The sequence below is a fragment of the Acanthochromis polyacanthus genome, chromosome 3 (assembly GCF_021347895.1).
Source record: "Acanthochromis polyacanthus isolate Apoly-LR-REF ecotype Palm Island chromosome 3, KAUST_Apoly_ChrSc, whole genome shotgun sequence".
NCBI lineage: Eukaryota > Metazoa > Chordata > Actinopteri > Pomacentridae > Acanthochromis > Acanthochromis polyacanthus.
In genome coordinates, this window is record NC_067115.1 from 44,194,069 (window position 1) to 44,207,158 (window position 13,090).

At 41.5% G+C, this 13,090-nt stretch overlaps 1 protein-coding gene across 1 annotated transcript in view; it reads left to right on the top strand.

The window, feature by feature from the left end:
- LOC110968691 (zinc finger protein 236-like) overlaps positions 1-13,090 on the top strand; it is a 63,338-nt gene that overhangs the window by 7,612 nt on the left and 42,636 nt on the right. Inside the window, exons 4-6 of the mRNA XM_051946005.1 lie at positions 896-962; positions 4,605-5,439; positions 9,062-9,381. Of these exons, the coding sequence (XP_051801965.1) occupies positions 896-962; positions 4,605-5,439; positions 9,062-9,381 (1,222 nt within the window). The remainder of the gene's footprint in view (positions 1-895; positions 963-4,604; positions 5,440-9,061; positions 9,382-13,090) is intronic.

Sequence of the window (13,090 nt, forward strand, 5' to 3'; positions counted from 1 at the left end):
TAGAACTGGGACCAGGTTGGTGGAAAAGGGAGCAGAGATGTCGAACCTCAGTAGCATCTTTTATTATGTGTGTTCCTCAGAGACATGAAAATAGAAACCAAGGGAAAGTCCAAGGACATCAGCTTCTCTCCATCTCTGTAGACTTCATTGGTCTTTCTTACCCTCAGCTATCCACAGGGACAGGTTGTTGTTTCTAAATCCATCCCTCTGGACTTTACCAGAGCTTCTCTGGCTAAAGCAAGTCAGAAGAAGTCCCAGTAACATCTGGTCGTGTCTGAATGAAGCTGTGAGGAACATTAGCAGGAAGAAAGACGTCCTTCATGTCAGTAACTTAGGAAAATAATCAGCAGAGTGTTCTCGTTTCCACCTAATAAATAAAAATGAGAATGATTTTCTCATCATAATATCTGGATTTGTTTGCTAATGAGAGTTCCTCTGAGCTGTGAGATACTCTGGACTGTATTTTATCAGGATGAGCTCCTCTACAAACCTGCCTCAGGTTTTCCACATGCGTGTTGAAGTACGTCACTGAGCCGTGTGTTTCCCGTGTTTACTCTGCAGAACTTCTGTCTCTTTGCTTTACGTCGTTTTCTGTATTTATTGTTTTATTTTACAAACACTGTCTGACCATGTTAATGTGTTTTTATTATAATCTATGAGCTCACTAAATCAGAAAAAGAAATTTACACTTTTGCACATATGCCAATAAATCATATTTTCAAAGAGTTTCATCGTTCTGTTATTTAATGCCTGATTATTTCCTGTTTAGTGGAAGCAGTACGAGGACTCAGAGTCACAAACCTCATCCCTTTGACTCCCGTTTTAAATAATTCTCTTTTCTGTGTCAGACGTCGGGTTTTTTTTGTCCGGCTAAACCCCTTCCTCCTCTTTCCAGGCCCAGGGATGTCTGATTAACACAAGCAGCCCTCACAGCCAGAAGGAAAACGTGGAGGAAGTCAAAGGTATCGTCTGAGTTTTCTGTCACAATTTCTGCTGTGGTGGAAATTTCTATTTCAGCTCACCAAGCAGCTTCATCCCTGAACTCCAGACACGACTGAAACTGTTTTAGTTTAATTAAAGTGAAGCTTTAATTAGTCTATAACTGAGAAAAAAAATGGTCCAAAATGACTTATAAATGATGCATAGTTACAGAAAATTAGTCCAGAATGACATGAAATTTGTCCTAAGTGACTCAAATTATCCTAAAGACACAAAAAGGATCCAAAATGACGAGAAGAGATCCAAGCAGAATAAAACCTGTCCAGAATGACTCGAAAATTAGGTTTACCACAATACCTTTAGAAATGACTTTCAATTTCAGTTTTAATCAGCTGTATATCTAATATTCAGGAGAATCTTTCTCTAAAATGCCGTGTAGCGTTGCTGGTTTTAGGCCTGAAAACAGCTAAAATGTCGACTATGATATAAAAAGTCCTGCAGTTATAGACTGATCCAACTTTCTGTCCAGTTCTGCAGCTTCTGTGATGCTTCACATGAAAAGTAGAAAAACTCAACGATGGTGATGAACCAGTAGAGTTTGCGTTTAAATAATTTCTCACTATTTATGCATCCGGTAAAACGAAACCAACGAGACCCTGAAAGACTCAATCATTTATTAAGCCAGCAGGAGAACACAGTGCAGTTTATTGGAGACTCATTTTAGCATCAGATTATCCTCTAATGGTGCTTCAGTCAGTATTTAAGGTATTTGTAGTAGCAGGATGGCATGTGGACCTGAGTCTACATCAGGGGGGTCCAACATGAGGCCCGTGGTCCAAAAGTGGTCCTCCAGAGGGTCCAATCCCTCAAAGTGTAAAAATTCCAGAGAAGACATTAACTGCAGATTGTAAATTAGTAAAAGTATAAATTTAAAATCATTTCTAGACCATGACAAGTTGTTTGATCCTAAAGTAAAATACTAGATTGTTCTTTTGTCGTTTTGTGTCTCATTTTTGTAATATTTGTCTAGTTTTAGTTGTTTTTGGCTGTCTGACTTTCCTCTCATGTTTTTGTCGTTTTGTTTCTTGCTTTTGTCATTCTTTGTCTTGTTTCTGTTGTTTGTCCATTTCTTTTGTCGCTTTGGAACTTTTAAATCGATTTTTTTGTCTCTTTTTTTGTTTTGTTTCGTGTGGTTTGTCTCATTTTTTGTCATTTTGTGTCCCATTTTTGTCATATTTTGTCTTGTTTTTGTTTTGTTTTTTGTCTGACTTTTGTGGTTGTGATCCTACAATAAAATCAGATCTGATGAAAAGAAGGTCAATAAGTAGAACACATTAGCATCATTCTGAAGGTTGAATCTAAAGACTGGATGGTTGTAGCTCATACAGCAGGTAAACACAGGAAAATACGTGTCAGTTTGAACTCATTTCTTTCTGTACATCCAACCATGAGCTCCAGTAGCTCAACTGGAAATCAGCCTCCAAGGCCCTGAGCCGTGCTGTTTATTCTGTGGTCCTCAGAGTTCTTAGAACTGCTGTAAAAAAACGTGAACATCTGGGGATTCTGACTGCCAAATAAGATGGTTCTAATTTAAAATGTGTCGTTTGCATCATTATTCCTTCCTGGTCTGGAGCTTATATTCTGTTTATTCACTGTTTTAGTACAGTTTGTATGAACACAAGAAGACTCATTAGAAGGATGGTAAACAGTTTAACATCAGATCTAATGACATTTAAGAACTGTAGAGGTATTCAAAGACAAAGCATTCATCATCCATCCATCTATCATTCATCCATCTATCATTCATCCATGCATCCATCATCCATCCATCTATCATCCATCTATCATTCATCCATGCATCCATCATCCATCCATCTATCATCCATCTATCATTCATCCATCCATCCATCCATCATCCATCCATTCCTTAATCTATCTATCATGGTAAATGGTCTGTATTTATTTAGCGCTTTACTATACCTGCAATGTACCCAAAGCGCTTTACATGATACGTCACATTCACCCATTCACACACACATGGCAGAAGCTGCCATGCAAGGCGCTAACCACGACCCATCAGGAGCAATTAGGGGTTAGATGTCTTGCTCAGGGACACCTTCGACATGAGCGTGACGGGCCGAGGATCGAACCGGCCACCCTCCAGTTGCAAGATGGCCGCTCTACCCACTGAGCCATGCAGCCCCATCCATCATCTATCTATCATCCATCATCCATCATCCATCCATCTATCATCCATCATCTATCTATTATCCATCATCCATCTATCATCCATCCAGCATCTATCATCCATCCATCATCCATCCATCCAGCATCCATTCATCATCTATCATCCATCCATCCATCCATCATCCATTCATCATCTATCTATCATCCATCCATCCATCATCCATCCATCATCCATCCAGCATCTATCATCCATCCATCATCCATCCATCCACTGCTCAATCCTCATTAGGGTCATGGGGGGTGGAGTCTATCCCAGCTGACTGAGGGTGAAGGAACACCTGGACAGGTAACAGTCTATCACAGGGCTACACATAGAGACAAACAATCACACTCACATTCACACCTACAGACAGTTTAGAATCACCAGTTAACCTCAGCATGTTTCTGGACTGTGGGAGGAAGCTGGAGAACCTGGAAAAAAGCCACACATTTATAGGAGAACATGGAGACTCCATGCAGAAAGATCCAGCAAGGACAGGACATAAACCGAGGAAAAGTTCCATCATCTCCTCTGGCCATTGAGAACAAATAGCTAATTTTTTGTTTGGTCTGACCATAGAAGTTTCCTCCAAAGATCCTTTTCTTTGTCGATGTGATCAGTATTGTCCTTATTAGAGGAAGGACTTCCATCTGGCACAGCAGCCTCTCAGCCCATGATGGTGTGAACCACGCTGGACACTGACAGCAGCTTAGAAATCATTGGAGACCTGCTTTTTGTTGATTCTTGGTTCAATCTTGACCATCAGACAAAAGGCGCTTTTCCACTAGCATCACCTGGACTCGGTTTAGGTGGTTTTCTGTTACACTGAATACCACCTCATCATGGTTGAGTCGTCATAGCACGGGGCCTGGCCATGGAGTTAGCGTAGATGGCTAACTCGCCAGCTTATAGTCTGCACATAACATAAAAGTTTCTTGAAGTCATAAAACACTCTCCAGTTTTGGTGAAGGAGTCGCTCTGGTGTGTCATCACTCCCTGTCCAATCAGAGGCCTGCACTCTGTAGACGTCACATCGACTCCAATCAGCTCTCTGGGAACCCCGGCCCAGTAGGAACTAAAATAGTAGCTGGTACCAGGAACTACGTCCTGATGGAAAACCTCACGAGTAGAGTCGAGTAGATGCTGGTGGAAAAGTGACTTTAGCGTCTGTCAGCAGCAGGTGGAGGTCTATGGGGTTAACAGTACCGTTCACTTCATGCTTACAAACTGTTTTGCACAGTTTATTTTGAGATCTGGAGCTGCTTTTCAAAGGCTCCAAGTGATTTTTTTTCTGACTTCAGTAATTAATTTGCTTCTTCAGATCCATGATGAGCTCCATAGACTTTCCCATCGTAGCATGAGATCCTGTGGAAAGTGGCTCGGTGAAGTCACCAGTTCAAGATGATTTGTTCTAATTCTGCTTCTTTGTTCTCATCAGGAGACCCTCCAGGGAGGTCCAGTCCACTCCAGAACCAGAACCAACTGGAATGGCAGCAGAACATGGAGGCTGAAGATCCGGAGCGACCGTCCTGCTCTACGTACAAACCAGAAAACTCCTCATTCAGCCACAGCCTGGCCTTCAGTTTCCACTCTGTCTCTAAAATGTCTAAGAGCGGTATGAACCAGGACAGTCCAGCTTCCAGCTTTGATTCCACTGCGGTCGGCTCAGTCTCTCATGTGGCGGAGGACAAATGCAGCAAGTCCTGGACGTCTGGTGGAGGTGATGGAGCTGATGAGGTGACACAGTACCAACCACTGCTGTTACTTCATCAGGGTGGAGGAGCCGACGGCATCCCTGTTGCTACGGGAATGGTGGACTCCCAGCAGTCCCAGCCTTTCTGCTCTGGAGTACAGCAGACGGACAACTTCTCCAACCAGCTTTACCAGCCTTCCAGCAGTCTGAAGCCGGAGTCAGGTCCATCCCAGCCTCCGCCCTCCCTGCCCTATGGCTGCACCTTCTGCTCCCGCCGCTACGCCCACCGCTGCCAGCTCCGCAGCCACGAACGAGTCCACACTGGGGAGAAACCCTACCAGTGCACCCAGTGCGGGAAGAGATTCGGCCAGATCTGCAGCCTGAAGCGCCACCAGATGGTCCACACTGGGGAGAGACCGTTCCCCTGCCCCCACTGTGGGAAGCAGTTCTCCACCTCCACCAACCTGAAGGTCCACCAGAGCGTCCACACCGGGGAGAAGAGGTTCCTCTGCTCAAAGTGTGGCAAGAACTACTCCTTCCTCAGCAACCTGATCAGGCATCAGGCTCTGCACTCGGCCAAGTAGAGGAAGGTGGAAACCCTCCGTCTGATCCAGAGGTGTCCAACATGAGGCCTGCGGGTTTAGACTGCTGCTTGGCTCATAAATACAGGATATTCTCTGTTCAGTTGTTTAATAGTTCACCTGTTACCAGTCTTTGTACCCAGTAGGTAGTCAGTGTTTGTAGATCACTGTTTGTTCACCTGACTCTTCCTCTACCAAGCTCTGCTCTGCACCTTTCTTCTTGTATTGAGTTTTTATTGGCTCTGTTCCTGGTCTGGGTTTGGGTCTCTGGTCTCCAGAATGTCTTCAGGTGTCCTCAGTCTGTTTCCCATCTGTTATCCTTTTTTTTTTTGGTCCTTTCTGGTAAAGGAGAGGTTATTTCTTCTTTCCTCTGTCTCCAAGTGCTGCTCAAAGGGAATCCAAAGGGTTTGTTGGGTTTCTGTTTCACAGTTTGTAAGATCTTTAGCTGATGATGTGAAATACCTCTGATCATCTACTGCTGATGTCCAACCACAGACTGAGACAGGCACTCATCTCCTTTTCTGGTCTCCAAACAGGTTATTCCAATCATTAAGAACCATCTGATTGTCCTGTTTAGACCTTCTTTGGATTATAATCAAATAAAGGATCCTTAAAATGTCATTGTGGTGAATTACGTTTGACCGAGAAACCAACTATAGCCACAAAGTTGACCCTGTGATCAACTGTTCATGTGGATTTAATGACAGGACTCTTTGTTTAAAAGGAAATCATGCATGAATAACCCTGCTGTAGTATGTGAGATGAGATATACATTACCTCTGCAGTAGTCCTGGGATGAGAACTTAGAGACTATATGTTAATTCTCATAGACAAACCCAGAGAAGTGAGATTTGAATTCAGATCCTGAGAGATCCATTTTGGCTTAGAATGATCCTTGGTGGGATGTGGAGCTCCATCTTCCTCCAGCTGGAATTGGTCCTCTCCCATCCTACTGTCAGCGGCCATACGGTCAGCTGGAATCTGTGAAACGACTGCAAACAGAAGCATCTTCCCTAAAGTGCTCAAACTTTGGACAACAATCTATGTCAAGAAGGAGGAATCTTCAGACAAATCAAAATGTGTTGCATTTCTTCTGATGATCAATAATGAGTCACAAGTCAGAAATAAAGATGATTAAAATCTCCTGTAGATGAGATGTGAAGCTGATTTTTTACTGAAGCCAGGATTCTTCTCAGACATCCATGAGGTTTCTCTGAACAGACCAACCATATATTCCAGTTATAAATGATAATAATGCATTGATTAAATGCTCTGTAACTGTGTGACTGAACTCCTGTAAGCCAGTAGATGATTAACTTTGACTTCTAACTCCTGCTGATGGAACCTGTTTATGTGCCTCTAGAAAACATTTTAGAAAACAAACAGTATTCCACCAAAGAACTTTATTCACAATCCACTAAACCAGGGGTGTCCAACATGAGGCCCGTGGTCCAAAAGTGGTCCTCCAGAGGGTCCAATCCGGTCCTCAAAGTGTAAAAATTACAGAGAAGACATTAACTGCAGATTGTAAATTAGTAAAACTATAAATTTAAAATCATTTCTAGACCATGACAAGTTGTTTGGATCAGAAAGTAAAATAGTAGATTGTTCTTTGTTCTTTTGTCGATTTATGTCTCATTTTTGTCATAAAAAATGACAAATTGTTTTTGTTGTGTTTTGTCTGACTTTTGTCATTTGTTTCCTGTTTTTGGCGTTTGTGTTTCCTTTATGTCTCACTTGTGTAATATTTGTCTTATTTTTCCCCACTATGTTTCACTTTGTTTGTTGTTTTGTGTGTTGTTTTTGTCGTTTTGTGTGATTTTTTGTCTCACTTGTGTTGTTTGTCCATTTTTTTGTTGTTTTGTTTCTTGCTTTTGTCATTTTTGGTCTCATTTGTGTCATTTGTGTAATTTTTTGTCGCATTTTTGTCGTTTGTCCATTTTTTTGTCGCTTTGTAAGTAACTTGTCATTTTTTGTTTTGTTTTGTGTTGTTTGTCTCATTTTTTCACATTGTGTTTCTGGCTTTTGTCGATTTGTCTCATTTTCGTAATACTTCGTCGTTTTTGTTGTTTTCGTCTTTTTTTGGCTGACTTATCATTTGCATCATATTTTTGTCATTGGTAATTTTTTAGTCTCATTTTTTGTCTGTTTTGTTTCGTGCCATTTGTCTCATTTTTGTCATTTTGTTTCTCACTTTCGTAACTTTGTGTCTCATTTTTGTAATATTTTGTTTGTTGTCTCTTTATGTCTGACTTTTGTTTCATCTTTTTGTCATTTTGTATTTTTTGTCTCGCTTGTGTCGTTTGTCCATTTTTTGTAACTTTATGATATTTTGACTCATTTTTTGACTATTTTTTGTTTAGTTTTGTGCTGTTTGTCTCCTTTTTTCTCATTTTGTTGCTTGTCTTTCTAGTATTTTCACTGGGAGTCCACAGTGGTACCAGGGTGAAGGGTTCGGGTTAAGTGATGCTCAACATCAAACTGATGTCATCAACTGGCAACTCTTCGCCATTTTGTGTCACATTTTTGTAATATTTTGACTTGTCTTTGTTATTTTGTTGTCTGATTTTTGTCGTTCCTCATGTTTTTCTCATCTTGTTTTTCCTTTTTGTCTCCTTTGTGGTTTTTGTCTTATTTTTGCCATTTTGTGTTTCGCTTTATTTATTGGTTTGTGTATTATTTTTGTTTCCTTTTTTTGCCATTTATTTTGCCATAGATTTTTTGTCGCTTTGTAACTCTTTTGTCCAATTTTTTGTCTTTTTGTTTTGTGTCGTGTCGTTTGTGTAATTTTTTTGTCATTTTGCTTTTGTCGTTTGCCTCTCATTTTTGTAATAATTTGTTGTTTGTTGTCTCTTTGTCTGTATTGTGTCTCATCTTTTTAATCGTTTTGTGCTTTTTTTTGTCTCTCTTGTGACGTTTGCCATGTTTTTGTCACTTTATAACGTTTTTGTCTCATTTTTGTCATTTTATGTTTTACTTTATTCATTGTTTTGTATGTTTTTTGTCATTTTGTTTCACGATTTTGTCATTTTTGTGTGGTTTGTCCATTTCTTTGTCGCTTTGTAACTTTTTTGTCTAATTTTTTTGTCAATTTTTGTTTCTTGCTTTTGTCATTTTGTGTGTCATTTTTGTAATATTTTGTTGTTTGTTGTCTTTTTTGTCTCACTTTTGTCTCATGTTTTTGTCATTTTGTGTTTTTGTTTCACTTGTGTTGTTTATCTATTTTTTGTCATTTTGTTTCTTGCTTTTGTTATTTTTGGTCTCGTTTGTGTCATTTTGTGGGTTTTTTGTCTCGTTTTTGTCGTTTGTCCATTTTTGTGGCTTTATAACTATTTGTCTCATTTTTTGGCTCTTTTTGTTTTGTTTCGTGTCGTTTGTCTCATTTTTGTCATTTTGTTGCTTGTTTTTCTAGTATTTTCACTTCAGTCCACAGTGGATCCAGGTGAGACAGCAGCCTGTGACGTCATGCTCAACAACAAACTGACGTCATCAGGCGGCGACTCTCGCCTCCGACAGACAACATTCCTGGACAAACTGAAGGAGGCGGACAGGCTGACGGACAGGGGCACCGGTCCTCAGCCGTGCATGTCTCCGCTCACGGATCCGTGCGTGGATCAGCTGACGCTCGTCCCCAGCAGCAGCAGCGGAGCGTCCCGCTGACGGAGCCGGGATGATGGCGGACTGTGTCGGCTTCCAGGCGCAGATCGCCTCGGTCATAGAGATCTTGGCTAACTCCGCCGTGGCGGAGATCTGCAAGCTGGTGGAGGACGGATACGCGGCTCTGAGGGCTCAGATCGAGCAGGAGAGGGAGAAGAGCGAGAAGGAGAAGGACGCCCTGCGGCTGAAGCTCCGGGAGATGGACGTGAAGATCCGGAGCTACGAGAGGAAGATGAGGAGACGGATCCAGAGGGAGGAGAGCGCCCAGTTTAGGCCCCCACCAGGTAAAGACACGGAAAATGGCAGGAGGCAGGCTGAGGTTCTGTTAGATCCACCGACCTGAGCTCACCTCTAATGATCCTCATCAGACAGATTAGAAAAGACAGAAGCTCCAGATGATCTGATGAAGCTCCTGAAAGCATCTTAGTCCATCCCAGTCTGATCTGAAGAGACCAGTAGAACCAGAGAGACAACTAAACCACGGCATCATAACCCATAAATAATTACAACTCCTGATGGTTCCTCTGGTTTAGAGCAAAAATGTTCACATTTAAGGAATTATCTTTTTACTAAACATCATGAACAACCTGACATTTATCCAGAAAAATAAGTTCAGTTTCACCAACATTCATCCTCAGTTTATCATTTCCACATTACAACTTCCAGATCACAGAGTGTCTACAAAGGAACACAACATTTAGTCATCTGGAACTGAACCATGGAGGATTTTACCTTAAAAAAATGACAAAAACACGACAAAATATTACAAAATGAGATGCAAAATGACAAAAAGTGAAGCAAACAAGTTACAAAGCAGCAAAAAATGGACAAACAAGACAAAAATGATGAAAAAAACAGCACACAAAATAACGAATAACGCAAAGCACAAAATGAAAAAAAACACAAGCGAGACAACAAGGAAACACAAAACAACAAAAACATGAAACAAGAGTCAGGCAACAAACAACAAAATATTACAAAAATGAGACACAAAACGACAAAAAGGAGACAAACGACAAGAAACAAAACAAAAAGAGATCAAAAAATGTAACAAAATAAAGCAACAAAAAAGACAAAAAAACAAGACAAAATATTACAAAAATGTAACATAAAATGACAAAATTGGACAAACAACACAAGCAAGACAAAAACCCACAAAACAATGAACAAAGTGAAACACATAATGGCAAAAATAAGACAAAACACAAGCGAGACAAAAAGGAAACATGAAACCACAAAAACATAAAACGAGATGAAAATGACAAGTGAGAAACCAAATGACAAAAAATGAGATAAACGGCACGAAACAAAACCAAAAAGAGATAAAAAAAAATTAGACAAGTTACAAAGTCACAAAGAAATGGACAAACGAGGCAAACTAGGCAAAAATGATGAAAATATGAAGAAAAATAACAAAAACGACACGCTGTGCAGAAATAAAAGGAAACGGTGAAGCTCCTCTCTCAACTTCGTGATGTTCCTGCCTTCCTTTCCTGGGTTTTAGGGTAGAAGGAGGTCTTTTCGCTCTAAAACAAGCTGCTGAATCCTCAGTTTGCTTCTGCTAGAATGTTTCCTGTTGCTGTGGTTCTGATCAGGTCCACCAGGGGGACCTGCTGTAGGAATCAGGTGAAGTTCAGTCTCTGGCTAGGACGTCCTTCTCTGTTACTTCCTGTCTTCCTGTGGTTTTTCACCCAAATGTCTTGACTCTCTACTGGGGTGGACGCCTCTTATGTTTCTCTGGCTGGTTTGAATGTTCTTCTGGAGTTCTTTGACTGACTTTCCCTTCTTGTTTTCTCCTAACGGTGCCTTTTCAGTGAACTTAGAAATCCCCTCCATCAGTGCACTGGGTTGGGATGCTGTCAGTTTCTGGAAGATCTGTTCCTAAAATGGACTTGTCCTGTTGTTTTCACTCACTAGTATCTGGACCAGCTTTTAGAAGACCAGGCTTCCGTCTGTGTTTTCTGTATCTCAGGTTGAAACAAAGCTGGTTCCTGTAGGATGAAGTTTCCTCAATGTCTTCATTATACCTGTGTAGGTTCTCAGCCATGCAGGTCATTTGAGGTGAAATATCTTTAAGAACCTAAAGAGAAGACCAGATGTTTTTACTGAAGCTTTTAAAATCACTGTGGTCTGATTGGCTGACTTTTACCAAACTTCCCCTGCCTTCACTTCCGTATGTTTGACCTAAACTCCTCTACATTTGCTTTTGTGTTCATCATTTTCTAAAAATCCACACTGATGGAGTCAATCAGATGTTTCACATTCCAGTGAGTCTCCAACATGGACGTTCCAGTGGAAGGTTTCACTATCCACTAGGACGGAACAATAAGTCACTTTTAACTTTTACCTGCACTTAGTGCTTTTCTTGTGTTGCTTAACGGGAATGTGTATCCTACATGCCAGTGTTCTTCAAAAATGCTGTACTTTCCTACGACTGATGTTTTATGCCTTGTCTTTTTAATGTTGATGTGGAATGTTGCACTTTGCCCAAGACAGATTTCCCTAGTGGGATAATAGTGTTTATCTAATGTAATCTAATTTAAACTGAAATGATGTGATTAGAAAATATCGAAGCCTGTAATCATGGATTTATGTTAAACAGAACTGATGACCCAAGATTTAAACTGAAGCAATTCTGAAGAAAAATTAATCAGAAATTACATCTGAAGAAATATTTGACCAAAATCCTTCACTTCTACCAGCTAAAGGGAATCCATTATCCATCCATCCATCCATCCACCATCATCCATCCACCATCATCCATCCACCATCATCCATCTATCCATCATCCATCTATCCATCATCCATCCATCCATCCATCCATCCATCCATCATCCATCCATCCATCATCAATCCATCCATCCATCCACCATCATCCATCCACCATCATCCATCCACCATCATCCATCTATCCATCATCCATCCATCCATCCATCCATCCATCATCCATCCATCCATCCATCCACCATCATCCATCCACCCATCCATCCACCATCATCCATCTATCCATCATCCATCCATCCGTCCATCCATCCATCATCCATCCATCCATCCATCGTGTTCCTCACCAGAGATGTCCTCATGTTCCTTTGAAGTACAGTGTAGCTAGCCTAGCAGCGCTAGACAACCCACGGCAACGAATTTAACTCTCTGCCAGGGTGGGTCTAGTTACCCTCCATAAGGCTCGAGGCTGGATTCTCCTAAAACTGGCCAGACCAATCACCATGAAGTGTAGAGTCAGAAGGCGGGCATAACTAAGTGACGACAGAGGCGTGACGATTCTGACAGAAACAACCGGCGCACAATAAACAGTTATCTTTCGACTCGGCTTTGGCCACAGCCCTTAAAGATTTGAAGCTAAAATTCAACTTGAAAGATAAACAAAGGACGGCACTGAAGTATTTCATTGAGAAGAAAGACGTATTTGGACTTATGCCGACGGGATATGGCAAATCCTTAATATACCAGTTGGCTCCGGTGGTTGGGAAGCTAATGGGACTTAGCCACAATCCGCCGGTGCTCTAGGAACTACGTCAGCCTATTTGTTGTGCTGATTGGTTGTATACCTACCCAATTGCTGCAGAGGGATTTGATAGACAACCTTTTAGCCCGCCTCCCTCCCTGTCAAGCGTTCCTAGACCCTTGTGTCTTCAGAGCTGGGTCTAGCGCGGCTAGGCTACAGAGTAGCTGAACAGTAGTATTAATGTTGCTGCCTTCCAGGAGCTCCTTCCATCAGCCCAGCAGGTGGCGCCGCCCAGCAGCAGGTAAAGGATCGGTGACGTCATGACTGCATCCCAGGGATCCCCCGCTGTGTTTTTTTGTCCCGTCCAATGAGGGGCCTTAGATTTCAACAGGTCACACTCAGGTGTTCTGGCAGCATCTCTTTGTCCCTTTGTCCTTTATCAGACTTGTTCTGACAAGGGAGATGTCAAGCACCGACAGACATGAGCTAAAACAGCCATAAAAAGCGGAAACATCTGTGAACATGACGTG